At 47.2% G+C, this 27,852-nt stretch overlaps 1 protein-coding gene and 1 pseudogene across 3 annotated transcripts in view; both read right to left on the reverse strand.

Moving 5' to 3' along the window:
- LOC149355493 (uncharacterized) lies at positions 1-27,795 on the reverse strand. Of its 2 annotated transcripts, none has more exons than XM_089577652.1 (5): positions 27,767-27,795; positions 12,210-12,363; positions 10,636-10,992; positions 7,201-7,389; positions 1-699 (listed from the first exon to the last, which is right to left on the reverse strand). In XM_089577652.1, exons 2-5 carry the CDS (start codon positions 12,323-12,325, stop codon positions 582-584), a joined length of 780 nt encoding a protein of 259 aa, XP_089433778.1. In that variant the 5' UTR covers positions 12,326-12,363; positions 27,767-27,795; the 3' UTR covers positions 1-581. The 2 variants fall into 2 exon arrangements, with proteins under 2 accessions (XP_089433778.1, XP_089433777.1); XM_089577651.1 differs by having other exon boundaries at positions 10,636-11,013.
- LOC149355494 (uncharacterized) overlaps positions 26,694-27,852 on the reverse strand; it is a 75,319-nt pseudogene continuing 74,160 nt past the window's right edge. The window contains exon 5 of the transcript XR_016289353.1: positions 26,694-26,814. The product of XR_016289353.1 is annotated as an uncharacterized LOC149355494 (transcript). The remainder of the gene's footprint in view (positions 26,815-27,852) is intronic.

Here is a 27,852-nt window from a genome sequence, read left to right on the forward strand (position 1 = left end):
TCGCCGCTTTAGTGCGCTGCTAATTTTATGTGCCGATTTCAGACTGGCCAGTCTAAGTCCTTTTTTATTCCGGAATTTTTCAGCGGCGTGAAGAAGTTAAAATTTTGGGCATCATACAATTTGCAGTCTATGCAAACCACGGTACTGCGACCGTAGGCATGAAGGGGTTGCCAGACATAGTTTAGCACTACCCTGCACAGCGTTCCATGCAGCATCAGCGAAACAATTCACTGGATGGTTTTGTGGATTGTATGAAGTGTAGCAAAGGTTCTCTAGAAACTTCAAGCCTTGGAAGAAATGTTAACAGGTAATGGCAACATAAGATTTTGCTTAAATACCAGTGTCCCGCAAATTCCCACGAAAATGGCTGCTTAGGAATTGCCCCAAAAGAAACAGTAAATCATCAGCTGTGTCTTGCAGAATTCTTTCTCTAAGGTATCAAAATCCCATCTAGACACAACCTTCAAAAACGCCGTACGAAATGAGGAAAGCAAACTAGAAAATTGCCACAAGTGGTGCCCTTGCAGGAGACACGGCAGCGCCTCCTGGGCACGTGCAGCCAATGCGGGTCGCAGATGGCATCACGAAAACCTGCTGCGAGTAGGCGCAGTGTCGGATGCCTTCCTCGAGTGGCGACGGGCGGGCTCTGTAGTACGGATCGCCGCCACCGTGAAGCCGTCTGCAGTCCTCGTGGAAGCCCTGCGCAGTGCCGTCTGCTCAGTTAATGGAAGCCAAAATATTTTCGAAATATTCATTATATATTCTCTGAGAAGAACACCACGAAAAAACAATGATTTGTGCTTATGCTTTTCTTCGTCTCGGTCACACCTGGCTTGTTTCTCGTGTGTTCCGCAAAAGACCTCTTCTTTTCTGCTCATTATCAACTGCTATGTCACAGATTCCAGATTATATGCCTAATAAAAGAAAATTTCAACTTATGATACACGTATCTGTCGTTCACAAGCTTGGAAGTGCGCCTGCACCTCTAGGTGACCGGTACATTAAAACACAACATAAAACTACAGTTTCACGAGTGAACACACCTTCAGTGTTAATTTTTATATCCGTGAAGGGCATTCATTGCTCGGTCACCCTCTGAGCAGGCACTCGACATCGAAGCATATATCACGCCCCCTGGTATTATAGAGGAGCATGAAGGAGTAGGAGATCGTGTCCCGTAACTTATTTCCAAAATCCTTTTCCCTTACGGGCATACTTGTACGCGTGAAGCAAAATTCACAATATGGGAAGCACACGCCGTTAACTTCGCCTCCTACAGCACTTGAGCTTCGGGCTGAACAGTTTTAGTCAGAAAGAAGCGGATCCAAACCCGGGTGCCACAGCAAATCACCAAAGATGCACATCCACGCCAGCAGCCACTCACGGCCTATGCGCTGCTTTCATAAAGCCCTTGTGCATATTCGATGAGAACACTGGGGACGGAACGCCACGCTAGCCACGATCAACTAACAAAAAGACTGTGAGCGCGACAGCTTCAAACGATATGAAGGCATCACTACTATTGCAAAACGACACTGTTGTATTTGTAGCGAGAATAAAGAGGCAACAGGTCACGAAGGTAATGCTAACGCATCACCAGAGCCGCGAACATAAATATAACCGTTTCCTGAAAGATTTCCGCGAAGTTCTATTGTGTGCCAGCTTTTCATGTAGTTTGTTTAACAAGGCCTTTTCGTACTGATTGTCACGCACGAAACTACGCGCATTTATGTGCAACGATTAAAGCCGCTCTCAGCTGTTTCCGCTGTGGTGGAGACTGTTGTAAGTGATACTTACGCCTTATCTCAAAATTTCTTCGCCACCCCTGAACTCAACACGGCAGACAGCGACGGCCTTTTTCTCAACCCGTTCACAGCAGGGGACCCTGAACTCTGTAAAACGCCACCATCAAGACAGGTAGGATTTCTACAGCTAATTAACCACGAAAAATACTTTTTTAGCAGATTCGCGTATATCTAGATGAGCCCTTCCCCACCTCGACATAGGTAATAAATCGATGGCAACCGAATAATTCTTCCCGCAATGCAAAAACAATGCCAACTTCTAGGCGGTTGCTCCTATTTGCGGGCAACCTCCTACGACAATTTATGACAATCTCGAACGACACAGAAGCAAGTGAACGCAGGTAAATTCATAAATCTGGTCGCCCCTCACGTGACAAGAACCATGACAAACAAGTATTACATGTCTTCGCGGTTCTGCGCAATTGCCTCTACTACTTTACTCGAAGATTCCCGCTTTGCCTCGCCACTGCGCTCCCACAAGTCATTTGAAGTTAATATATGTGCTAGTGAACTTAGAATCAAAATCTTAAAGCATTCTCGTGGCCACACAGTGCGTGAATGACGACGACATTTGCTGTCATTCGGCGGGCTGTCGTGACAGCTGAAGAAACGGGCATTACTCATTCAAGATCCGTTTTGCGGCCTGTGAGAGCTCGGCCCGTGAATAGCCCAACTAAACTTTTCTCTCCAAAGCATTTTCAATGAATTATGACAAAGTATATATGAACGGTGTGCAGTCGTGAGCAGCATGTGGTGGGACAAATTTGGAGCATTAATTTATTTATTACTCCATAACACCTGAGACAAGTACAGAAGTACAGATCTTCCCTTCTTCTTGGCGCATGATATCCCCAAGTGGTTCTAAAATCTACCGGAGAAATAACTAGAAAATACGCAGATTTGTGCAGATAAAGCTTGTTTCCTTTCATAATGCTCATGACTGTGCACTGCTGAAGGTCATTCTCTTCTGCAGTACGCGTGTAATGGTCCCTGAAGGCGAACAAATGAAATTAAAGAGGATGACAGCCAATCTAATATCAACAATTTACTTTGGCATATGCTCTTTTATTCCTTCGCGCTTTTCACACAGACTGAACCCTTCAAGTCACGGCTTGGATGCAGCTTTGCGTACTGACGTTACCTCACCGATCTTTTTATTCAGGTTTTTTTTTTTATAAAACGGGCAACCTTTAGGACAATTACACACGTTCATACAGGTACACTGACAAGAGGCGCACAGACGCTTAACAAAATTCATTATAAGCTCGCATCACAGGTGGCGCCCTGGTACCGCGACTGGGGGCTACGGGATTACTGAGCGAGCGGAAGCCTTGCCTTGCGTCCTATGCTCATCAGCGCCAAGAAATGAAAACTTTGCGCACTTTACTGCTAGCATCTGCAAATGAGGATCACCAGTCTGTTGGCGCGTTAAACACCAAAACCCCAAAAGTGCCAAAGGAAGCGCGGTGCCCAGCTAATTACAGCGGCTGATGGCGGAGGCTGCTCAAGCAGCGGAAGCAACCGGGGAGACCATACGTAGTGCTTATGTTGAAGAACGGCAGCAGGCGAAGAAGCGACGGAGGACGTCGAGTTGCCTAAGCCCACGGGCAGTACCATTGTGTGACTGCCACAACCTATAAGCCGCCCAAGGATGTGCTGCGTCTTTTGTGCAATGTTACTCTTACAGTCGCTGTGGACGACGGCGCTTGTCGGCGCTGTCGACGACAGCGCCAGTCCTGTCCTCTCCTTCGTTGCTCCTTGTCTTTTCGCGCTGCATTCTTTAACCATGAATAGACAATTCTTTCTTTACTTTCTGTTGCGCTGTATCAACTGGAATATGCATGTTTTTGCGGAGGTTGGAGCACTTCGAAAAAAAATTAATACATGTTTCAAACAGATTGAAGGTACAGTGCACATCTCAAAACGTAAATGATCCTTTCTTTTTTATGATTTACACAAAATAAACTGGCTCTGATTCACGTATAAGAAAACTGATCTCAGAATGATTCCCTGCATGAAGAAAAGAGGTGGACTAGAATCAAACACACTCCTACATGCCCCGTCCGTCCTGCCTCTCGCTGTGTCTATGTGTTGGGTTTCAAATTTTAAAAAACTTTTGGTTGGAAATGTGTCGAAGATTGCTCCAAGGTATCAAACCCAACAAGATCAGCAAATCTGTCTAAATGTTTAGTTTTCAATGTGTGCGTGCGTGTGTGCGTGTGCGTGTGCGTGTGCGCGTGCGTGTGCGTGTGCGTGTGCGTGTGCGTGCGTGTGCGTGCGCGTGCGTGCGCGTGCGTGTGCGTGCGTGTGCGCGTGCGCGTGCGCGCGCGTGTGTGTGTGTGTGTGTTTGTGTGTGTGTGTGAAGGAAAGCTGGCACACTCATTTTTGTGCACTTTTCGTGTTTCTTCTTTCTTTTTAATCAAAATTGAAAGTCGTTAAAGCGTGAACTAGGGCACAAATTTCATGTTGCAAGTGTGATATGAATGTATTGCCGGTGTTGAGAAAAAGTACAGGTAATTAAAATGGCAAGTGCTAAAGTGTATTTCGTTCCTCCCAATATTCCCGGCGTCCACACGCCCACGCATTGACATAGTGACGGACAGAATCAGAAATACCCAGGTGCTTTGAGATATTAATGCAATTCTAAAGCTGGTGCTACTGTTAGCTTTAAATAACTTGCTCACTAAAACTTTAGTACCTATCGGGACAGTTTATTTGCTTATGGCATATCTTTCAGCCCAAGATATTCGCAACTGGAAAAGTACGCCTACAGAATTAACATTCCCTGTGAACTTTTTCTTGGGTGAAAAGGAATTGCTGGAGATACTTTGGAAATTCTAAAGTGTATTTGGCGAAAGCCTTGTGGTCAACCCATCGAACTGATTGGCGCGGAATCACTGGGCCGCTTCGGAGGAGGTTGCGTCGCTGCGCGGAGGAGAGGCCACACTTGGCACGATTCCAGTGCACGGACGGACACCGCGAGCATGAGCCATTAAAGGCTTTCGCCTTGAAACATCGACGTTCGGTCCTTACACCGGCGCGAAGAGACTGCTGGCCGTGCTGCTGAGTTCGAACCGTAAATTCCTGATGCTATCATTGCCTTTTTGTATAGGATGAAACGCTACGACAAGTTGCCGCTCAAACTTTCATACAAACACTATCAGTGCTCCACGCCTGAAACGTGTATGGCCGCGCGATCGCGGTTGAAGTTCTGAGATGCCGGCATCTGAAAACGACGACACACTTTTCTTTTTGGTCGCAAGCTGATGATGCCATCCTGGTATGGATACAAGATTGAGCTTATGTTTAAGTGGACATGATATTATGAGTCGGGAAGAGAGATGGCGTAATAGAAGACTTCGCGGTGCAGCTGCCACTGTGAGGTGACTATCACTTATGCCTTAACCTGCTCTGCAACTACGCCGTACTCGTCCGGCGTAGCGTTGTGTATTTGGCCTCCGTTTTGTCCACTTTTAGTTCGGCCTCCACAAAAACACACTGCCGTTTACTCTTTGCAGTTCATGAAACTGGTCGAAAGACCTGGCTCAAAGTGCGGTATTGCATGTCCGTGCAGGAACGTTCGTCCACCTCGTAGTACCTACCTGGTGAGGGCGTATAGATGCACCGCCTATATATGCCATCTAGCGCCTCTTATAGGGAGGCATCAAATTCGCATTCCTGCATTTTCAACCAAGCGATTAGTTTGGTTTGGTTTGATTTATGGGGTTTAACGTCCCAAAGCGACTCAGGCTATGAGAGACGGCGTAGTGAAGGGCTCCGGAAATTTTGACCACCTGGGGTTCTTTAACGTGCACTGACATCGCACAGTACACGGGCCTCTAGAATTTCTCCTCCAAAGAAATTCCAGCCGCCGCGGCCGGGATCGAACCCGCGTCTTTCGGGTCAGCAACCGAGCACCATAACCACTGAGCCACCGTGGCGGCCCAAGCAATTAGTGCCTGTCGACGATCACTGCGACGCCGAATTTATAAATCTTGGCCGATATACCATATATATGGCCCAACAAACACTCTGCAATGCCCGTTAAGGAGTTTGTGGCTAGAAATCTTCTCCCGAAATTAACAAAATAAAAATGCGATTAACAAAAGATAAAAATACTCATCGGAGGAATGTAACAAGTGAAAGCAGCGGCTTTGGCTAGCAGCTCTATCACTGCTCCGCGGCGCCGGTGGCTTCGGCAAGGTCTGCCAAGCCTAGCCCGCGTAGCTATTCGCTTTTCAGCCAAAATCATGTCATGTGGTCGCACCTTGTCTTTCCGGGTATTGTTTAAAAATAAGCACCCTCTGATGGTATTGCCTTTCTAAGTCACCTAGGAGATGAACTACAAAAACTATCAGTGACGTAAACAACCAAACCAGAACGGGTGGTCTAAAAACTAACATGCAGAGTAATGTTCAATAGCTCGGAAGGGAACAGCAGTTTATGATTGGTTCCGAGCTGCCCCAAGTGGTAAGGGAACATGTCCGCTTAGGGCTGGTAGCGACCGCAGTTTCCGATCATGAGAGGGAAATAACTAAAAGAACAAGAATGGGGTGATGCGCATTTGGCAGGCTTTCTCAGATCGTGAATGGCAGTTTATCAATATCCCTCAAGAAGTATAGAACAGGTGTTTCTTACCGGTACTCACCTATGGGGAACTATACACGTAGAATAACGAAAAGGGTTCAGCTTAAATTGATGGCAATGCAGAGAGCTATGGAAAAGAAAATGATAGTTGTAGTGTTAAGAGACAGGAAGCGGACCGAGTGGGTGAGGAAACAAATGCGGGTTGCTGACATCCAAGTCGAAAGCAAAAGGAAGAACTGAGCTTTGAAAAGACATGTAATGAGAAAGCAAGACAACCGATCGTCGTTAAGGGTAGTGGAGCAAAACGTGCTTTATCCGTCCTTAGATAATTAATCGACCAATATTATGCTTCATGCTCACGGCTTAACCACGGAAAATTTCCCATTTCAGCTCCAAGGTTGACGTTAACCATGTTTAATCTTCGGGGCAGTTCAAGCATTTGCGCTATTCTGACACGACAGCGTCGCACCAAAGATTCACGTGCCATCGGCCATTGAGCAGATGAAAAAGCTTTGTAGCGCTTTTTCTTATGCTGGTATGAAACGAGCAGAAGGGGCCGTCGTCACGGGTTGCTGGGTCACGTACCATCTAAGGCCAAAAAAGAAAAAGAAGCATACGATTATCTTTTTTTTACATCTTAGATTTTCATTTGCACAGCCCATCCCTATTCACCACTTTCTCAGCTGGGTCATCCTAAACCATCTCAGTTCTGAAGCTCTAACGCTTTAGAAAGGCTATACTTTTCTAAAGCAGCCTGATCAAAAAAGTTCGGCTTCTCAAGATGTGGGCTCTCGCCAAATGTACGCACCAGATGGTTCTGCTGAGGGTCGGGTTGGTCTGCGGAAGTTCTGCCATATGATGGCTTTCTGCAGTGGTACGAGCGGTGCCCAGTGGGAACTCGTTGAACGGCGCTACTGGGAGGTTCAACCCATTGCGGTGGTGAAGGGGATGACGCATGCCCCATGTCCTGCTTCCGGCTTTCATCCGACTACCAGCGCTGCGTGGAAACAGGATGGTGCAGTGAGGACATGTTAAATGCTGGAGAATGCGTTTAATCTGGGCGAATTGATATCCAGAACATGAAGTTCGCTGATAGATTAGATCACGCAGCAGCTCGTCGAAACAAAGTTTGCAAAGAACCAGGGCTAGTATACTTTAAGCGGTCATCTTCTTAGATGTTGTTCGTTACAAAAGCGCATAAAGGCGCTAGGAGAACTTGTTTTTCGTTTTTTGGATATTGTGTTACGAATCTCAATGAATACTATGAGTGCCGAAAGCCTAGATCCACGAGATCCTGCTGAAAAAGTGAAAAGCTGAGTATTGATTATTCCGCTCTAAGTAGTGGTAGCTTCACAGTGAAACGAAACTAGTGAGCAAATCCTCAAGATAGCTGGAAATGGCAGTCAGATACGCAGGGGAAGTGCAAAAATGGTTCCGCTGCCTTCTCATACATAACTACTTTGCCAGTTGAAGCATGACACAGAAATATCTCTCACATGTCTGCTCCGGAGATGTTTGGATTCCGCTATGAACTAAATGGCTGTCAGCTAAATAACGTAAGTTCTAAAATAGTTTGTCGTAAAAAATACTTTGACACAACTACATCCGGAATATTGGCCTCCGAAGTTAACAAACTTTGAACATCTTAGAAAGTCTGTGAAACATAAAGCGGTAAGAAGAGAACCAATCAAAGTGAAGAAAAAGACAAATGCAACAAACAAAAACTTACCAGGACTAACCAGATATCGCCAGGCGAAGCATTTTTTTTTCTGATTATATGTGCACTGTGAAGACCTGCGCACTGTAAACTCAGTGCCGCTTCCTGGGTCTAGTCTCTGCCTTAACGATGCACCTCAGCTGTTGTGCAATGTAAAAAATGCCTCACACGTCAAACTTGAACTGTATTTTATATGAAAGAGGATGTTACTTCACAGCCCCTTTTATGAATGCTCTAAGCACAGCGCAGAGATGTTCGCCACCCACTTATTGTACAGTTTCATACTGATGCGTAGCAGGGAAGAGATGAAGCGAATGTTTCAGGGCATCTGCACTTTCAAAATGCTGATAATAAAAAAAGAGCCGTTATCTAATTTTTAGCTTGCAGTGAACGACAGCTGAAAACATCGTAGTAAGTGAATGGATAGGTTTCGCGAAAAATTGTGGAGAAAATATCATGTTAACCTCGGAACTCGGATGTACTACCACACTTATCGTATGTCCCTAGCAAATGTGTACCACGCGACTTAACACAGGGACAGACCGCAATTATGTTTGAGACAGAGCTTCTTCTTGAGGCGTGGAACTACGACATCCTTATGTCACATTTTCATTTTGAGGCAAGAGAACTATTTCCGGGAAAGTGCAGTTTCTGCGCTTATTCTATCTGCACCCAGGCCCTGTTGCCTCATTAGTGATGCCAACCTTGTGATTGCGAGACAAATAAGGAATTGTAAAACTACAACTTTTGCTCTCTTCTGGAGCCTCGAAAGAGGAGCTTGGAACACAAGATGCTTTCATGGTTTTCTAATTCGGGTACACAAGCTTATGTGCATATTACGAGGGAAAATCATTAGACCGCATCCCTACATTCTAAATGATTTGAACATTAGCTGACCTCTTTCGTTTCAAGTTCCTTTAAAGATTCAGAGGTGATACAGGTTAAAGCTTTCACTTGTCAATCCAGCGTCACCAAGCAGAGGTAAGATGGAACAAACTGCCTGCTTCAGAATGTAACCGCCTACCGAAGCCTTATCATAGGCCTTGAGTACTCGTTCCTGCAATGGAGACACGTTCGCAATATAAGACCGCTCCTGTTGGAGTCGGAAATTTTTGATTGGGTGTCATTTGGAAGCGGTATTTCTCTTGCAGTGAACGTAGTTTGGCTTATGGTGATGAATTGTTCTTGAAAAACTAAGCCAGTCTTCCGATACTGCCGAGACTGCGTCCGTCTTATAGGACTGAGGTGCAATTCTCACTCGGTACACAAAAGTGTCATACCACCGGCATCGGCGCCAAATGCCTTGTCCAACAAAATGGTTTGAGCCAGTGTTCTTTTTAGCCACCTAACTAATAATAATCCGGCTCCCAATGCAGTTTCACTCGGTTCGTATGTGCATAGATTAGAAGTATTCGCCGTGAGAAGAATATGAAGGAAGGGCAGGCTGTTCCAAATGCCGCTGCCGGAACTCCAATACACGGCTGCTGGGTTGTACATAGAATAATGTGCCAGTCAGTGTGCGGGTACCCTGCGCAACAAAGTCCAGGGCCGCCCATATAGTGAATGGCACAAATTTCATTCTGAGACATTTCAATTTGAGGCATTTGAGGCACAAAATATTGAGTTTGTTCTGTCCTTAATAATACAACTACTACTCCTGAAATTCCTCTGGTCAACAAGCCAGCTCACAGGCACTGCCCAGCCTGCGCTGAGGTGTTCACCGCTCCTCGCTGCTCGAGCCGAAGCACGATAGAGAAGGCCCCGTGGAAGTGCGCCGCGGAGCGGTATGGTTTGGTGTCTGCGCGCACCACAGGTGCGCAGTTTCCGAATTATGCGAGAAACATCTCAACTTTCTTCAGCCACAGCGGCGAGAGTACTCGCTTCTTCTGAATACTAAAAACTAATATGCTTATCATTAATGGCCAGCTGCGAAGCTCTAACTGCAAAGAGACCGTTTAAATGTTGACTATTAGAATTTAGTTAATCACTTTCTACTGAACATGATTACCATCTTCTCTGGTGTCCGCCAACGCTGTTGCTACTATAACAGAAAAAAGGCGTCTTTACCTAAAAAATTTACTTTTAAAATTAGTGGTGGGCTTCCCGGAGACACCCGCTATATGAATGCACCTCTAATCGCATTCTAAAGTATTACACTTACAACGGAAAACCAAAAGATGATAGCTGTGGCACGTCATTCGACTAATTTGCTGCTCCAGTCCATTATGCGCGCTCTACATTGCGGGGTAGTGGCTGGCGCGTACGCATCCTAACCGAGCTGTAAAACGTAACCCATACGTCCAACTTCAGCGCGTATTTTTTTAGTGTGACATCTCACTGTGTAATTGCCAACAAACAATAGCGGAAACCGTATCATTGATCATTTATGCAATTACATGCTGAAATGTAGACACGCCGCGCATAAAATTTGCGGTGCGTGTTCATAGCCTCTTGACGCTCAGCGCCGCTATGTGAACCGTTCGCGACAAAGTGCAGCTCAGCAGTTAGCGCTTGAATATCGCTAACCTTTCTTCTTTGCCAGGCAGGGGAAGCACCAGCGAGAGCACGATGGCGATGGCATACGTGAAACGGCGCAGCAGATGGCTTCTGGCAGCGCTGCGCCTGGCGGCGTGGCTGTACTGATGCGTGAGCCGGCCGGAGCGGTGGTGCGGGATCTGCGGGGAGCGCAGGCCGCTCCGGCGCATGTGCGCCGCGCTCCTGTGCCCATTTGCGTTCCCTCTCTCCTGCCCGAGCAGCGGCGGCTCAGTGGAGCTGCGACGCAGCTGGGGCTCCCAGCCGATTATACGGAGCGTGCTTCTAGGGGCCCACCACCTGCCAGTTCTTGAAGGCGATGAGCTGCTCCCAATGGCCTCCGCTTTCAGCCTGCCGTATGGAGACATTAGACTGCGGCAGCAGATGTAGCAGTGAAAGGCGTTTGAGGGCTGCGCCTTGCAAAATATCCCTAGGCGCATGGGGCCATTATCTTGTGGTTTAGCAATTAACGACGTCTGGCAGTTGACTATTCGGAGATTTAACAGGCACATACTGCGTGGTAAAATCGCTATAACTGACATTTTAGGAATTTTTCGCGTCACTTCAAACGCAGGCTGGTTCATACCATGATAAACCTATTGCCGTAATTGCCGTCTAAAAGAGTTGGTGTTGTTTCTTCCTTAACAGGCATAAAAAATTTTTACGCTTTTAGTTTTCCCTTCTACGCAATACCAGCGATGTTTTCGGTCTTAATGCTGCGTGCAGCCCAAAGGCTGTGCAAATGAATTGAATGAAAGCAATGCATGAGGAAACAAGCAAAGACTACTCCCAAATTCCCTAACTAATTCCCAAACGTTTCGCCGAAGCGCGGGTTTTGGTTCCTCAAGTAAGATCCATATCTTCGAGCTCACCGCCATCCGGGGTTGAATTGCTAAGGAGTTAAGCTGATGAGCACGAGGCGGGAGCTGCCTCGCTGTTACGCCCGAATATCTATATCGTGGGACACAACTTAAAAGAACAGCAGCTGGCATCAACAACTAATGGCCCGCAGTCATAGAACCAACGAAATCAGCTTTTGAATGTCCGACTCTATAAAACAAGCGAAAGGAATCGAAATTCTTGATATCATAATTTCGTCCTATAATATTTCTGTTTAGTTATGAAAAGCTTGAACGACGAACTATTTCCCTGCCGCGGAGAAATTTTTTATGGTGGATATAATTTTTGGCAGAGCTTGACAGCAAACACAACAAAGGAAAAATAGCAGCACGGCTATATAGTGAGAGCAGACTTCGGTGCATACTAAGCATGTCAGATGGTTCGAATTATTCCGGAGCTGTGTTGCGCACTCATTAGCCAAGGCGCAGCATAGGACCTGAAGATGCGTTCACCAAAGATACTTTGTACCATCAATTAATCGCAATTCTCCCCTGGTGGTTTGTGAACGAGATGAGGCATCCCCGTGAATGCAAGCTTCTCAAACGCTGAGCCGTGCCAATCACAATGTTTTCAGACCAGAGAATGCCGCCCATGACGCTCGAACGTGCGCTTAGGTATGTTGTCTCAGTCATCGGTACAAGTTGGTCATTTCTTCATGCCTTGCTCACCGGAAGGTATTTAAAGCAGTCAACGGAGGATCTTCCCTCGAAGCATCGTGGGACGCTGAGGTGCCTGTGCTGCTCGCCACCTGTTCCGGCATCTGTGCGCCCTGTTGCTCGCTCATCTTCTCCCTTCCCTTCTTAGATCGGTCAACACAGACACCTGCGGTAGGAAACTAAGATGCGTTATCGCCTATCTCATCTCTCCACAAAAATTAACATCACCGCAGCATCAAAGCAGTTAGAGAACAATTGCGGGACGCTGCAGTACTAATGTAAAAAAAGAAAGAAATAGCACTATCTCGTCATTAAGAGTGCGACATATTCTGGGACGCATCACAGATGGCTGTGCAAGAGACGACAAAATTTGCGATGTACTATTTACATTCTGCTTCTCTACGTTGCAAGCATCGTATTCATTCTTTGAGGAGCCGTGTGCTTAAAGCCGTACACATTTTGATGTCCTGTTTTTTGCAATTGATGCACTCAGCCATCGCTGTTAGTTCGAGCGAGACAGCCAACCAACACGTTGCACTCGTGAAAGCAAGTATTGTATTCACTCAATCGTATGTTCGACGTGGACCGCGCAGGGTGATGCATCGCATGAGCGTTCAGCCATTTCGGTTACACGGTTAATGCCCACCAGGGTTTGTTCCATACGCTTCAGCAAAAGAAGTTAAGTTCATATTACTCGTTATACACCGACCTGCAGCACATGAATGAACTAAACTGGAGTGCCAGCGAGGTCTGCAAGTTAAGTCCTGCCAGCGTACCCTCTCCAGAAAAGTGGAAGTTTTCACTCCGCAGCAAACGATGTGTCCTGGCGCTCAGTTAGCACCTGTTATCCTTGATTTAAGAAAGAAGTCCTGGAGCCGTATTTTATAAGTATCCATTTGAAATGCATATCCATTTTTCATTCCATTTGGATTGAAATCAACGTGACGTCAGCATCAGCCGAAAGCAGCAAGCGGCCAATCGCACAAATCACAAGGTAGCGGGGCGCCACGTCGATGATAACCTTCGCCTCCCGCCGCTCGCAGCGGTTAACCTGGCCAGGTCCGGCCGTCAATGAGCCAGTGGCCCGGTCGCTTCTCGCTTCGTATAGGACGCTCGAAAGCCACCGCTACATCACCGAACAACAGCGACCATTTCAAGATTATCAAATAGATCCGAAATCGAAAATGGAGAAATGCATCCTCAAATAATGCAGCTTCTGGTCTTTTCTGCTCCACTGCCGCTCATTCTATCGCTTATGAAGAGTGGCCTGGCGATAGACATTTGCTTATTATTGATTTTCAGCAACCTTTGAGGGCGTGCAGCGAAAATTGCCACGTCTTTACAGTCTGCGTAACGCCCTAAACTCAAAGTTCTCGCTGCTAGCTGCCTGTCTTGCGCTAATGCCTAACACCTACAGTAACTTCCAAGACAAACAAACTTTGCGGCTACCTGGGCAGCCACAATGATCGCAACGGGTGCGCCGCCACGCGGGCGACGCTGGTCGCGTGATGACACGTGACTGCCTCTTGGCCGGATGGTGACGGCCTGCGGCAGGGATGCCGACGGGATGTTTATTTTTTTTTTGAGACAATGCAGCTTCGATTTGGCCTATTGCCGAGAAAACAAATCGTAACAGCAAGGAGCATGTGAGATAATATGAAAGCGCAAGGGAACGGCGCACTAAATACATGTTACGTACAAATCGTAGAATTTAACTATTCTATCAAAGACGGGGCACGAGTACACCCAGGAAGGCAGCTCAAAATTTCTAAAGTGCGCGGAAAAAAACTGCATTGAGCAAGCCAGTACGAAGAACGAAAGGTGAAATTTTTAGTTCGTGACAGCTTCTTAATGATGATAATAGCAGAATTTAAAAACTTGCCGACGATAACATACTTCCTAATGCGAAATTTGAGCGCAGCTCATCAGCTGCTTCAGCTTTTCGATAGATTGAGGCAAAGAATTCGAGCAAGACATGTATGTACAATAACAGACAACTTGTTATTTTTCACACACATTTCTTCTTCAAGAAACACTCCACTAACAGTTTTTGACGGTCATGAACAAAGCTTTGTGGACGGAGAAATAGATGGATATATGCTCGACTTGCTGCACCAATGCCTGGTTCTCAAGGCGAGGTCTGCGCAAGTATTTTGCGAGGTTGTCACAGCGGTGGGAGCCGTTACGAGGAGAGGAACGCGATGTTCTCCTGCATAAGTGGTAAGAAATTCCCGCTTGTCTTTATATATATATTAAACTCCCCTTCCACCCTGCCACTCTGGCAGGTGGCAGCGTTTCTAGCACAAAGTTGTCAATGCCAAAGTATGCATCGCACATCTGTTACAACCGCCATGCAGCTTAAAGCACGATTGAAGTGTTCAGTGTTCCAAGAGGTCAGTTATGCGCCTTCCCTCTGGTTCAGGTGTCCGCCGAGATGTGTCAGACAGATCCTGCGCATTTCCTTTCCTCAAAAACCAATTTACAAATTTTACCCTCTGCTTACCAAGCCCCCGCTCTATTGGTTTCGCAGCTGTGGGAGACATACTACGCATTTCCTTTCCTCACAAAAATAGCGAACACACTTTGGAAATTCTAAAGTGTACTTGGCAAAAGCGTTGTGGTCAACCGACTGCTGCTTCCCCGAACCGCTTGGCGCGGAATCACTGGGCCGCTTCGGAGCCATGCGTCTCACTCACTCGGCTGCAACGAGACGTCTGGCGAAGGAGCGGTGGTGTAGCTGCGACCACCGACACGCGCGCGCTCGTTCTACCACTACTGTCTGACGCCACCGTTGCTGTGCACAGCTGCGCTACCCACTGGCAAGCCGGTTTCTAAGGAGGGGAAGAGGTTGCGCTTTGCCTTTCTAATTTTCAAGCTCCCGCTCCATTGCTTTCGCAGCTTAAAGGGTGTCCTCTGTTGGTTACAACGTACAACGGCGACGGCGACGCTCCTAAACGCAGAAATGGGCTAAGAGTTGCGCTCTAAAATAGTTGCCAAGCTACTCAAATCACGGATAGTCAAAAATCATGTGCGAGAACTTGAAACATTCAATGCGACGATTTGAGAAAAGTGGATTGAGCCCAAGGTAAGACAGAAGAGAAGAAGGCAAAAAGTATCTGTCGTATCGGTGAAATATTAAACACGCAACATTTTTTTTGTGGCGAATTTAATTTGTTTTACATCAGAAAAGCTTACTGGGATTCACAACAGACGCAGCCTTATTCCAGCATTGGGCGGATCAGAGTTCAGTATGTAAGCAACTGCATATAATGGAGCAACACACAAATATGCCACGCAAGCATCCCAGGCTTTGGAACGCTTCATTCAAAAGAACTACTACTGGGGCTAGTTGAAAATACATTCTTGAAGGTATTGGTGGGCGCTATCAAAATACGGAAAAGGGAGGAACACACAGGACGAAGCGCTTTCTAACAACTGTTTAATCTCTGAATAAACACGACTATATACACATATTGACGAATATGGGTACATAGTCATGTTTCTTCAGAGATTAAAATGTTGTTTGCCGTGGTGGCTCAGTGGTTATGGCGCTCGACTGCTGACCCAAAACACGCGGGTTCGAACCCGCCCGTGGTGGTCGAATTTCTATGAAGGCGAAATTCTAGAGGCCCGTGTATTGTGCGCTGTCAGTGCATGTTATAGAAACACAGGTGGTCGAAATTTCCGGAGCCCTTCACTACGGCGTCCCTCATAGCCTGAGTCGCTTTGGGACGTTAAACCCCAACAAACCAACCAACTAAACCAAGCCTTTAATATATCACTGTAAACACTGGCACTCACTGCAGTGAGTGAAAGTATATATAATTTTTTTATAATGATACAACCACTGACGACGGTAATTATCTTTGCACTTTGTGTGCACCTGGTGGCATAAACATTGTTAAGAACACTATTTTCTATTATTCAATGCTATATTTTTTCCTTACGTGGCGAACTCCCAATTTTGAACGGCTTGAATGAAACGGTTTCTGTCTATGTAATATACTTTTTCTTTGGGGCCCCTGTAACGTTCAAATCAAAATCAGAAATTGAGAATTTCACGCCGAAGCTTTTTTTTTTGTGACGTGCGTTCTCATATCAAAAACTTCTGGAAGAACTGCACACATTCAAAATATTGTAAGGACTGGACAGAAATATCACCGCAATTTCGCAATGCAAATAAATTTTCGAAAAAGAAGTATCCAACGACAGAGGTTGGTTACCGCTAAATATGGTGCGTTCAGCAAATGAAAAACAAGATTTGGGGACAAAAAAGGAAAACGAGAATGTTGCAATGCGCTACGGGCAAAATGACAAACTCCGGCCACGATAATTCAGCTGAGGAGAGATTGCTCCCGTCTAGAGCCGGCTCTGAGCAGTCTTGCGCATATCACCACAATCACTTGCGGAGAGAATCCCCAGATCCAACGTCCGGATGCCGAATGTCTTTGTGCTCTGCCTGTAACGCAGGAAGGACGTCCTGGTATTGTCTACGACAAGAAGTCTCGGGTGGCGGCTGCAGCGGCGTCCCCGCGAACGGACATACCTGCGGCGCCTGGCGTCCGCTTTCGCCGCGTGTACAGGTACAGCATCCTGTGGGACACATGCATCTTCCTTTCTGCTGGTGCGGCTGAATCTGATATCGGAAATGCGGGCTGACTTGCTGCGCCGGTACCGACTGTCCGAAAGGCGCTTTATGTCTATGCATCCCTGAAAACTCATCCTGATATAACAGCGAAAGCAAAAAAAAACCAACTACAGCACAAAAACTAATTTAAGCCCTCAAGAGTCGTGCTTTTATTTTATTAAAACACGATTCGAAATACTGCCTGATGTCTCAGTGTCAGCGATAGGTCCGCAAATATTCAGTACAGCACCCCACTCTCATTTGCCTCTGTTCTCGAAACCAGTCCATGTACTGTTAATTAAGCGACATATCTTACTGCCATGTGGTATTGAACCGAATCTGTGGTTCGTTGCACTGCACGCCAGCTGTCACTTTAATAAACGTTAGAGGGCACTGCGGAAACCGCACTGGGGTAATGCGAAAGCATTCACTCTTCCTCGCCCGCCTGTAATTGCTCCTCTTTGCCTCTAGCTGCTCCTGTTTGCCATTATGTCGTTTGTGACGTCGCGTCTGGTGATCGAGTCACATAATTCACCTTAAACCACAGTTAATGCACCTTACGCTATAATTACCATTTAATTCTATAATTAACTCATTTAATGCACACTTGATTCACATAATTCACAATTTTGACAATAATTCAATTTAGTTACACTCAACTCATTTATTTCGGAATAAATTCACCTAATTCACAATTAATTCACAATTGTTTACTCTAATTCTCCTTTATTCATTTCAATGTATCATTAAGTCACATTATACCCACATTAATCCCTCTTATTTACGCACCTTATCCACCATAATTCGCCTTAATTCACGCTGATGCACCTTAATTCATCTTCGTTTACTACTGGCGTTTCTATAATTGGTTATTATTGATTAGATATCGATCAACTCCAAAGCCGCCATCATTTAACCTCGCTAGTCATTTCGGACATTCAAATTTCGCGCCGCGCTTTGGATCTGCCCACTTTTCCGGTCACGTGCGCCATTCATGTAGTACATCACATGGTACATGACAAGGCTATTCAAATTTAGCACCACTCCCGGCACGACCACGACCACTTTCGGTCACTTTTCTGGCTCTAATTAATTAACTAATGATCCGATCGGCACCAAAATTTTTGCGCTGCATCCTCACATCATCCTCCTTCGATTACAGCCACATTTGAGCGGATATCTTTTATAGATTCCCACAATCGCTGCGGACACAGTTTTGATGGCAGAAAGCCGCCGACATAGGCTATAGTAATGCTTTCGCATTAATAAGGCACTCTCACCAAAGCTAGTCATGAAGGTCTATGCTTCCTTACAATCATTTCGATACAGCCATTGCCAGATATGTAGTACACCATATGTGCGCCTATTAATAGTGTCCTCCTTCGAAACGGCGCCGCTGCAATCAGTGGCACGCAAACGGTTCTTGATCTTTTCTACGGCCGTACCCGCAATCTTGCAAAAAGCCGATGTATGAAGCCTGCTTTGCGGCAGGCTGCCAACCTTCCCACCGGGTTGTAGGCAACCTGCCGGCTGTGCGTGCGTGCGTGCGTGCGTGCGTATAAGTACATCAACACTTCCCACCGTGGCAGGTGTCACTTCAGTTAATGATTGGTCGCGAGTGGTTGCTCGGGAAGAGCAACCTTGGTCGCACAAGCCCCACTGCAGTGCAGTGGCGCATCGCTTCACCGCTACACCACTGTGCCATTATGATATGTGGACTCCCAGTGATCTATGAATGTCGAGTATGACCATTCGTGAACAATGGATCCGAACATCGGAACCAAAGTGAAAACCACAGTTTTAACACACCAATTCGAATATGGCCTAAATATGCAAATCTACTATCATCAGTGTTTTGCGACTGTGGCAGGGCAGTTGATCATTTTTTCCTAACACAGCAAAGGCTGAGCAATCAAACTGGATTGATGACCTAAGTAAGCCCAAGGATGAGACACTCTGCAACGAATACTGTCGTTATTTTTGCAGAAAAGTAGCAAACGTCCGATGCGTATTATTCATCCATAAGAGGACCATCCAGAAAAAGCTCATACATGTGAAATCATCATTAGCTGAATGAAAATAAATAACGACAGTATTCGTATCAGAGTGTCTGATCCTCGGGTTTACATAGGTCTTCAATCCACGTTGATTTCTCAGCCTTTGCTACCTAACAAATAAATGATCAATGGAGCTGCCATAGTCGCAAAAAAACTGATAATCGATTTGCGTAGTTAGGCTATATGCGAATTGGGTGCGTTAGGACTGCGGTTTTCACTTCGGTTCCGGTGTTCTGATCTATTGTTCGCGAATAGTCATGCTCTACTTTATATGCAGATATCGCGTATGTTCCCGTTAACTTTGTCACTGCCTCTACATGAATAGCCATTCGGATAGGAGATGACAGAGACAACGGTACTGTGATTTATTAAGCATTTTGTCACTTGCAGCTGCTTTGGTCAGTTTTGAACATTGAATTCATATGCATGTACTCCGGGCAAAAGACTGTGACTTGGATGAAATAAAAATGGCTGAGGCTTAACTTGGATAAGCCTGGAGAATGCGAAGCATCATCGTGTCGCGTAATTTGGAGGCGCACAACCACAGCGACGGCGCGAGGTGGGCCCCCGTTTCTCCACTGTCGTGACGTCATCGTGTCACGTGGTGTGACGTCATGTATCACGTCATTTGGAGGCGCACAACCACAGCGACGGCGCGAGGTGGGCCCCCGTTTCTCCACTGTCGTGACGTCATGTATCACGTGACTTGGAGGCGCACAACCACAGCGACGACGCGAGGTGGGTCCCCGTTTCTCCACTGCCGTGACGTCATCGTGTCACGAGGTGTGGCATCATCGTGTCACGTGATTTGGAGGCGCACAACCACAGCGACGGCGCGAGGTGGGCCCCCGTTTCTCTACTGTCGTGACGTCATCGTGTCACGTGGTGTGACGTCATGTATCACGTGATTTGGAGGCGCATAACCACGGTGAAGGGCTGAAGTGGTAGGTAAAGTAGTATGCTTCGCATAAAAAAAAAATACTGCCAGCTGATAATGGAGCCGCATCTGAGCACAGCTTTCGCAGCTGAAAATAAAACAACGCCGGTTTCCTTCTGAGACGTGTAGCAATGAGGAGTGTGTTTTTGACGAATCAAGCATTGTAGAAACAAACCAAGCCCTCAGAATCAGCGCAACGCAATGGGTCTGTGAAACGATGCATAAAAGATGAAAGGGCTCGGAACTAAGAACTAAGACATTAAGCAGTTTGCTTCGCGCACGGTTTCCTTGACCATGCCGTCAACAGTCAAACACGCAATATAAAGGCTTGAAAGCCCGAGACGAAACGGGGACTTGGAAGTGGACCATGGAGGCTTGTTGAACCTAATAAAGACGGAGCTAATAGGCTCCAGTAAAATCCCAGATTATTTTATGTAGTTCTGTAAACGTGTTAGCTAAAATTAAACCATTTCCAGTCAGTTCAAAATCTACTTCGCGATCGTTACTCTCTTTAAAGGACAATTTCCACTAATTCTATATGAACAAATTATGGTCTGAATTAGGCAATTAATTCTACAGCTTAAGCAATGTAATGCAGAAAAATCTTTAGCGCAAGTCTAGAAATTACAAGGCAATAAAGCTTTTTCAGGTAGATTTGAAAGATAACGGGCTTTGATGGCTGGTTTGAAATCCGAATGAAAGCTGTCAGTTTCTCGGAATTCTGAAATTTTGTCAAATGTCATCACGCCATCAAATAAAGAATTCCCTCTCTACAAGTGCGACCTTTTCCTGGCGGGAGTAGCAAAGACCTATATATACCGAGCAGGAATTTCAACGTCAAGTTCTCAATCCTTCTTGTTCCATTATTTTCCTCAAAACTGCCCATCTTGGATCCAACGCATGACTGCTTGGATAGTGTTCATGATTGTTTTCTACGAAATCAAGAAAGTCAAAAAAGTTTTTCAGATATCTTTAAACGGAAATGCTTCCATGTTATTGTTGGAAAAACACTTCAGGCTAACAAAATTTTCGTTTTTGTTCTGCGGGGATGCAAACATGTAATTTAAAGAAATCGGAAAAGCGTACTTTTCCACTGTTATGGCGTGATTTATTTTTCTCCAAGAAAACTACAGCCTTTCTTGAAAATCATATATGTCCATAGCCGCCACAGTGGCTCCGTGGTTATGGTTATCGGCCCTTAGCCCGAAAGACACAGGTTCGATCCCAGCCGCTTCCGTCACAATTCAATCAAGACGAAATGCTAGATGCTCGTGTAGCGTGCGATGTCAGTGCACGTTATTGGACCCCCAGGAGGTCGAAATTTCCGGATCTCTTCACTGCGGCGTCCCATAGCCTGAGTCGCTTTGAAACGTTAAACCCCCCTAAACAAATCAAAGACCCATTCTCTTCTGTCAACTGATTTGCCCCACCACATATGAAAATTTAATTGGAAACAAAGAGCCGCCATTACACCTCGATTGAAGTCCCTATCTGAATACACCCATACACCGCCCGACACTTCTCGCGTGCGGGACGTGTATGCAGCTAGAGCGCAAGATTTCGAATTACATGGCAGATTTTTAAAACCAAAGCATATTTTCTTCATCTAAAGCAGGCTTTCGCAAGAGAACCTCTGCTACCACAAAACATTTTAATTATTTGTTTATTTATCATTTTGTTATTTATAAAACTGTTATGTTTTATAATAACGGAGTAATTACTGATTGGCATCAACCCAGGCACAGCAATACGGCTAGGATAGCTTCCACAGAAGTTCGTTCGTAATAAAGAAAAATTCCTCCTGGTCCGGGCTTCGAGCCCGGGGCCACCACTTCACCGGCGCAGTCGATCTACCAGCTGAGCTAACAGGAACGGCTAGCCCAGGGGGAGAGCGAACTGCTCAATATCTCGAAGTGTGAACAGTGCTGATGAAATGTTTTACGGGAATCACCCCATGGTGGAGTAAATTCGTAATAGTAGAGCAATTAATCATTGTTATCGGCCCAAGCTCAGCCATACGGCTACAAAGGAAGACTGTACAGTTTCCACAGAAGCTTCGAGTTATTCATCATTTCGCTCCGGCCCTACCATACTCTCGCCATCCCGTTAGCGCAGTCGGTACACCAACTTCTCCGGAGAATCGGTGCACCCGGGTTCGAACCGCGTACCACAAAGAATTTTTCGTTAACTGCGAAGTTCCTGTGGGAGATGTATGGCTTTCTTATGTAGCCATATGGCAGCGCTTGGGCGGATGCCAGTCATCAATTACTCCCTTATTAGAAATCTCCACCTTTAGGTGTTCTCCTAAACATGTTATCAACCCTCGCATTTTATATATATATATATATATATATATATTTCCTCGTAACAATAAATTTGATATTTTTGTAATACTTATTTTGCTCTGTCTGCAGTGGCGCGTATTCTAGTACTCCGGCACTATTCACCTATTATATTCGTGCTGCCTCATTGATTCATGGTGCAGATAGGAAGAATGACGTCATATTTTTTACGTTTCGCTGAAGCTTTCAGCGTTGGCTTACTCGAGCCCCGTGTTAGTTCTTCGAATAATATATTTCGCCAATCCGCTAAAACAAAGTGTTTTTTTTTTTTCGGGTAAAGAAAACGATCACGGCTAGGGATGGCACGTGCCCAGCTAAAACGCAGGAAAGAAAGAGACAGAACGGCGCAGCCGATTCCAGTGCGGAAAGCATTCCCTTGTGGCTGCCTTCAAGCTCTCTCACAATACGACAGTTTCCACCACTGTTACTCTACAAAGGTTCCCGCGTCCCCTCTATTAAAGAGAGCCATCAAAAAGACTCCGACGTGAGGCACATGCGGCGTTCAGCACTAAACCTAGCCGTGCCATCACCTCGCCTATAGTGCGTTTGTGCTACCGTTGCTTTGTCGTGCAATAATTACCGCCGGTAATGCCTACCACACCAGTGCCGCTGCGGGCATTCACCCGTACGTTGTCTACGGAACGTCCTAGAACGAAATGAAGGCTGTTCTCTCTGGGGCTTTTTATCGTATATCGCGTCTTCAAGCTGGCCATCGCGATGGCCGAACCACAGCGCTGCCTCCAGTGCCGCGTTTGGGCATGGCGTCGTCGCAGCAGCGATAGGCAATACGCACTGCCGGTCACCTTGATCCCACGTTGGCGGCTCAGAGCTTACGTTCGGCGACATGTGCGACATTCTAATTAGTGGTTTAGGGAAACCATGACAAAAACCAATGGTTATTTTTTACACGCATGCAAACTTTTCTTATAAGCGATCAGTTGAAAAAGTAACGTAAGAACACCTGGATTTATGAAATCAACTCAATGGGGATCATGGAATCATCCTGTGTTTCGAAGATAGACATCACAAAGAATAGTCATCACTGGCGGCAGAATTTGTCAGCAAGATAATGACGGAAGATGTGCCACAAAACTTGTTCTTTTGTGAAATATTTCTTTCTGAGTTCGCTGATTGGCTTCAACAAGCGCACTATTCGCAAGCTGAACGATACTGAACTCGCACTTAACGAAAAATTAATGCTGGCTAGAGCGCACTGTGAGAGAAACCAGCGAAGTCGTAATGCACAAAGTTGCATTCAAAGCGACTTAATGGGATAATTCCGCTGATTTTCGTGTTTAGTTTCTTTCCATGCAGCAGATTCTGGTGGAATAAGCTTGAAACTGGAATCTTATCACCTTTCTTCTTTTAACGCGTAGTCATAGGTGGTGACCACAGCATGAAATGTGCGTTGAAGCACGGTAAAGAAAACATAGATATGCACAGAGAGTGGGACTCGGCGAATTCTTACACATTTGGTTCATTAATACCGACGAGCAGCAAGGAGCAATTAAAATGCTACAATATGATGCCGAGGAAACTTCTGGGACTCTACAAATTACAGCAGGAAATTTTTCACATATTAGCGATGTTTTGGTTTAAGGAAGGGAATTTACGCTTATATCATGCAAAATCTCTGCAGAGTGGGATTGTTTAGAACTGACATCACGTCATAAATCTGAATAAGTTTTCCAGCGATACCCAATCTCACCCAAACCGAGGGAATGCGTGGAGCCGGGTTGACACTGTATAGCAGTAGATTATATGCGGTGCCGCTGCCACGAGAGGGCCACTGTCGTTCGTTGTGGTAAGCTCAGGCTGCCGCAAAATTTCTCCAAACATCCTGACCCCACCTCTCCTCACAACACCCTTGCGACCAAGGCTCCCGAAGCGGGGCGAAACGTGTTTTTCTTTTAACTATTCGGCGACGATTGATACATTTCCCCTTTGTGGGAGTATTAATACAAAACGAATGATGCAGTAAATCACTAAACGCAAGCGGCGGTGCTATGTTACGGCGCTATGACTTCTGGAGTTAAAAGTATAGAAGTCAGAAGACATCCCCCCCCCCCACACGGGTACAAAACACTACAAAGCCGGTACCAAAAAACAAAGGTGGAAAGACGATTAGACAGTGTGATGCGAGCACTGTAACGCGCGCAAGCAGGGATGATTTTCCCTGAAAACTTTTCGATATGATGCTGTAGCGCCCGGCGGCGCTGGCGCTGAGATCGGCGTTCCCGCGCTAGAGGAAAATAAAGATGAACAGCGCGTGCTGGGCGCGCACGCCCGGCACGGGCAGTCTGGAACTAGAAGCCTGCCACGCTGGTCGTCTCTCTTTGGTGCTCCGCTGCGACCCCGCAAACCTCAACAGTGGTGACCTGGCGAACCGTGCCTTCTATCGCAGCGGCGTTCCAGCATGGCGTACTGGCAGCACCCAAGTTTCGACCCGCCGCTCCCGGCGTTCCGGCCTGCAGGCGTCGGCGGGTGGTTCGCCCAACTGGAGGCTGCGATGTACCTGAACGGCATCACCATCCAGCCGTTCAAACACGAAGTCCTTTGTGACATCCTCCCGGCCGACCTCCTGCGTCGGCTCACCTACTCTGCTTTCGGCGGCCGGCCATACGATGAGCTGCGTGCGGCCGTCTTGGCGTACTTCGGCGCCTACTACGTTCCGCCGCCGCTCTACGACGCAGCGGACCCGTTTTCGCCGCCGCCAGCCTCTGGCCCTGCACCGGCCTCGCTCGCGCCCACGCAGCCTTCATCAGAACCCGGCCCGCCTCAGCAACCCCTCGCCGCATCGCCGCCCCTCCCGTCCAGCGTCTCCAGCCCGGCTGTCTCTCTCGACGCCATACCAGGTGGGATCCGCACGAGCTCCGCCTCGCGTCCTGCTCCCACTACTATCCGACCCGCGTCTCTGGCTCTGCCTCCTTGCGCTTCAGTGGCGTTGTCGCCAGAGCCTCCTGCAGCCAAGGACAACTCTGCGGCAGCAGCCGTGCCGAGGCTTCCGGCATCTCCACCTACCTCGTCACTACCATCAACAGCTCTGCAGGCCTCTGCTGTGAGGTTGAAGCCGCCACCACAGCATCTGTCAGATACCAATTCCACTACCCAGGCAGCCACACCGCCTGCCCAAAGGGCCACGCTCCAAACCCTCGGTACTGTCACCCACTTCTCGGCGTCTGACCCTGGCAACTCGACACTGTCGCAGCAAGCGCCTGTTTTGGTGCCTGACTTGAGCAACCTTCAGCACCGAATGATCAAGTTATCCACACCGAGTAGCGCGGCAACTGTCCATCCACCAGCTGTGTCTCTTGCTGTCAGCCAGCCATCTGATGTCGCAGTCTCAGCTGCACGGCCTGTCACTGCAACAACCTTTTTGCAGCCACCTACAGCCGACCATGCTCACACGCGCATCATCCCTGGCCAACCGCTCCAGACTGTCGATCCCGCTTCACCCAAGCACCTGACAATGAGCCCCGCAACTTCCTCCACCATCGTCACGGCTCTCACCGTTGTGTCAACAGTCACACCTGTGCCAAATACTGTTACAGCTGCTGCTGTCGCAGCACAGCTGCCTTCAGTCCATGGAGCTGTTTCGCCCGCTCCTGTGCTTGTGATCGTTATGCAAAAAAACAGCGCGAACAAACGGGGACAAGACGAAGAAAACACAGGAACAAGCGCTGACTCTCAACTAAAGTTTAATCACAGGAAACACGCTTATAAAAGGAAACAGAAAACAACAAAAAACACAAAAAACCAGTGAGGTTGCATATCTGGACATCACATAGTAACACATGCGTTCTGTTTTTGGTGTTTTTTTGTTGTTTTCTGTTTCCTTTTATAAGCGTGTTTCCTGTGATTAAACTTTAGTTGAGAGTCAGCGCTTGTTCCTGTGTTTTCTTCGTCTTGTCCCCGTTTGTTCGCGCTGTTTTTTTGCATAATGTATCACCAACTCGCCCGTTTAACTATCTTGTGATCGTGTACTCGGCGCGTCAGATTCCCATCGGCATCCGCTGCAACGTTCCGACACTGATGACACTTGTGCCAGCGGGCAGCACTACAGTCGGTGCCGGCCCAATCATGGCCTCCCCTGCCCCGATGTCCATTGTCAGCTGGACACAATGCATCATTCGCCCATTGCGCAGCAGCCAGGCTCGTCCACCTGAGCCCGCGCACTCCACCCGACAGCTCTTCCCGGCCCCTGACATGAACTTACTGGACACTTCTACTATCTTTTACCGAGCGCACCTTCCGACGTTCCGTCTAGGCGGGGGGCCCTGTAGCGCCCGGCGGCGCTGGCGCTGAGATCGGCGTTCCCGCGCTAGAGGAAAATAAAGATGAACAGCGCGTGCTGGGCGCGCACGCCCGGCACGGGCAGTCTGGAACTAGAAGCCTGCCACGCTGGTCGTCTCTCTCTGGTGCTCCGCTGCGACCCCGCAAACCTCAACAATGCCTTTCGTTGGCTCAGGAACACGTGGTTCTTGCGCAAGCTTAGCTTCCTTTGCTGCACATCAGGTGCTGCTCCTTCGTTCTCTAGCCGCGTTGTGGTTGCCTGTGCTGCCTCGGCTGCTCGACGCGGGCAGCACGCTGAATCACCTCAAGGACCAGGCTGACGTCTGACAATCCTTCCTCGCTGAAACTGTGGTGCTCGGCCCTGGGAGCGGGAGCGCACTAAACAACACCCTCAAAAAGCGAGCGGCAAGGCAATTCCAGGGAGCGAAGACTATAAAGAAATATCCTCGAAAACAGATTTGACAGCCGTCGCCGTAGCTCAGTTGATAGAGCACCGGACGCAAAGCTCGGAGGTCGCGGGTGCGGATAGCACCGGAGGCATGTGGTTTTCGTCCACTTTCTTAACAATTATCTTTAATCCATAAAATAGCAACACTTAGTTTCTAAATAATCAACAGCACACATTGAAAAATAAAAAACATCCCTTATTCTCCTTCCTATCGGTGACTGTTGGCTTCCGTCATGCATGCCACACCATGTCAAACAATACCATACGATATTACCCCGGAACGAACCTTAATATCTCCCAAATATACGCCGCTATGCAACTAAATTAGAAGCTCTCTTCACGGCAGGCCCTATTTTGTGCCCAGTTGCTTATTGCGACTGCGACTAGTTACAATGCCTGCTCCTGCGTAGAAACATATCCATAGCCTATCGATGGCACCAAGGATGAAGATGAAAGTAATATTGCGAAGAAACGCAGTGGGGAATAACAGGCGCATCCAGAACTTACAGTATCATAAATCTAGCGTTTTCCCACAATAAAACCCGCGCACAACAATCGAAATCTCAATGTTCATCTTCCGCTTCGTTTCTGCAACTGCAGCTTAGCCCTCAGCAAGATGCAAAAAATGCAGCGCTCTAGGGGAAGCAGCAGTGAAGTCAGCGAAGGTTAACTGCTTAAAATGAGCGGGGTGTTTAGCTGACCCTGTACCTCGCTGCGCGAAGGCCAGAATCCAGAAGTGTGCCTCATAATTTACTTGCCCTGTTAACGCATGCAGGCGCAAGACAGGGCGGAACAACTTACTGCTTGGATGTACTGCCGGCATGCGCAGACGTAGCGAGGCGGAGTTGCGATAGGAGCAGCTTACCTCGCTTGTCAGCACGTCGTCCGGCTGTGAAGCGCTACGGCGACAAACTGCCGGCCTCTTCCCTCTGGTGAGTGCTGTCTCCAGGC

Source organism: Amblyomma mixtum, chromosome 3 (genome assembly GCF_055824585.1).
Source record: "Amblyomma mixtum isolate Tamu chromosome 3, ASM5582458v1, whole genome shotgun sequence".
In the NCBI taxonomy this organism is placed as follows: domain Eukaryota; kingdom Metazoa; phylum Arthropoda; class Arachnida; order Ixodida; family Ixodidae; genus Amblyomma; species Amblyomma mixtum.

Excerpts from the sequence above, each read along its gene's own strand:
- LOC149355493 (XM_089577651.1), bottom strand. The coding sequence starts at position 12,325 with ATGAGCGAGCAACAGGGCGCACAGATGCCGGAACAGGTGGCGAGCAGC. Across the intron at positions 11,014-12,209 it reads ACTGCTTTAAATACCTTCCG|TCTAATGTCTCCATACGGCA; the intron begins GTGAGCAAGGCA and ends CTGCTGCCGCAG. Across the intron at positions 700-7,200 it reads ACCCTCAGCAGAACCATCTG|GGCTTCCACGAGGACTGCAG; the intron begins GTGCGTACATTT and ends GGCACTGCGCAG.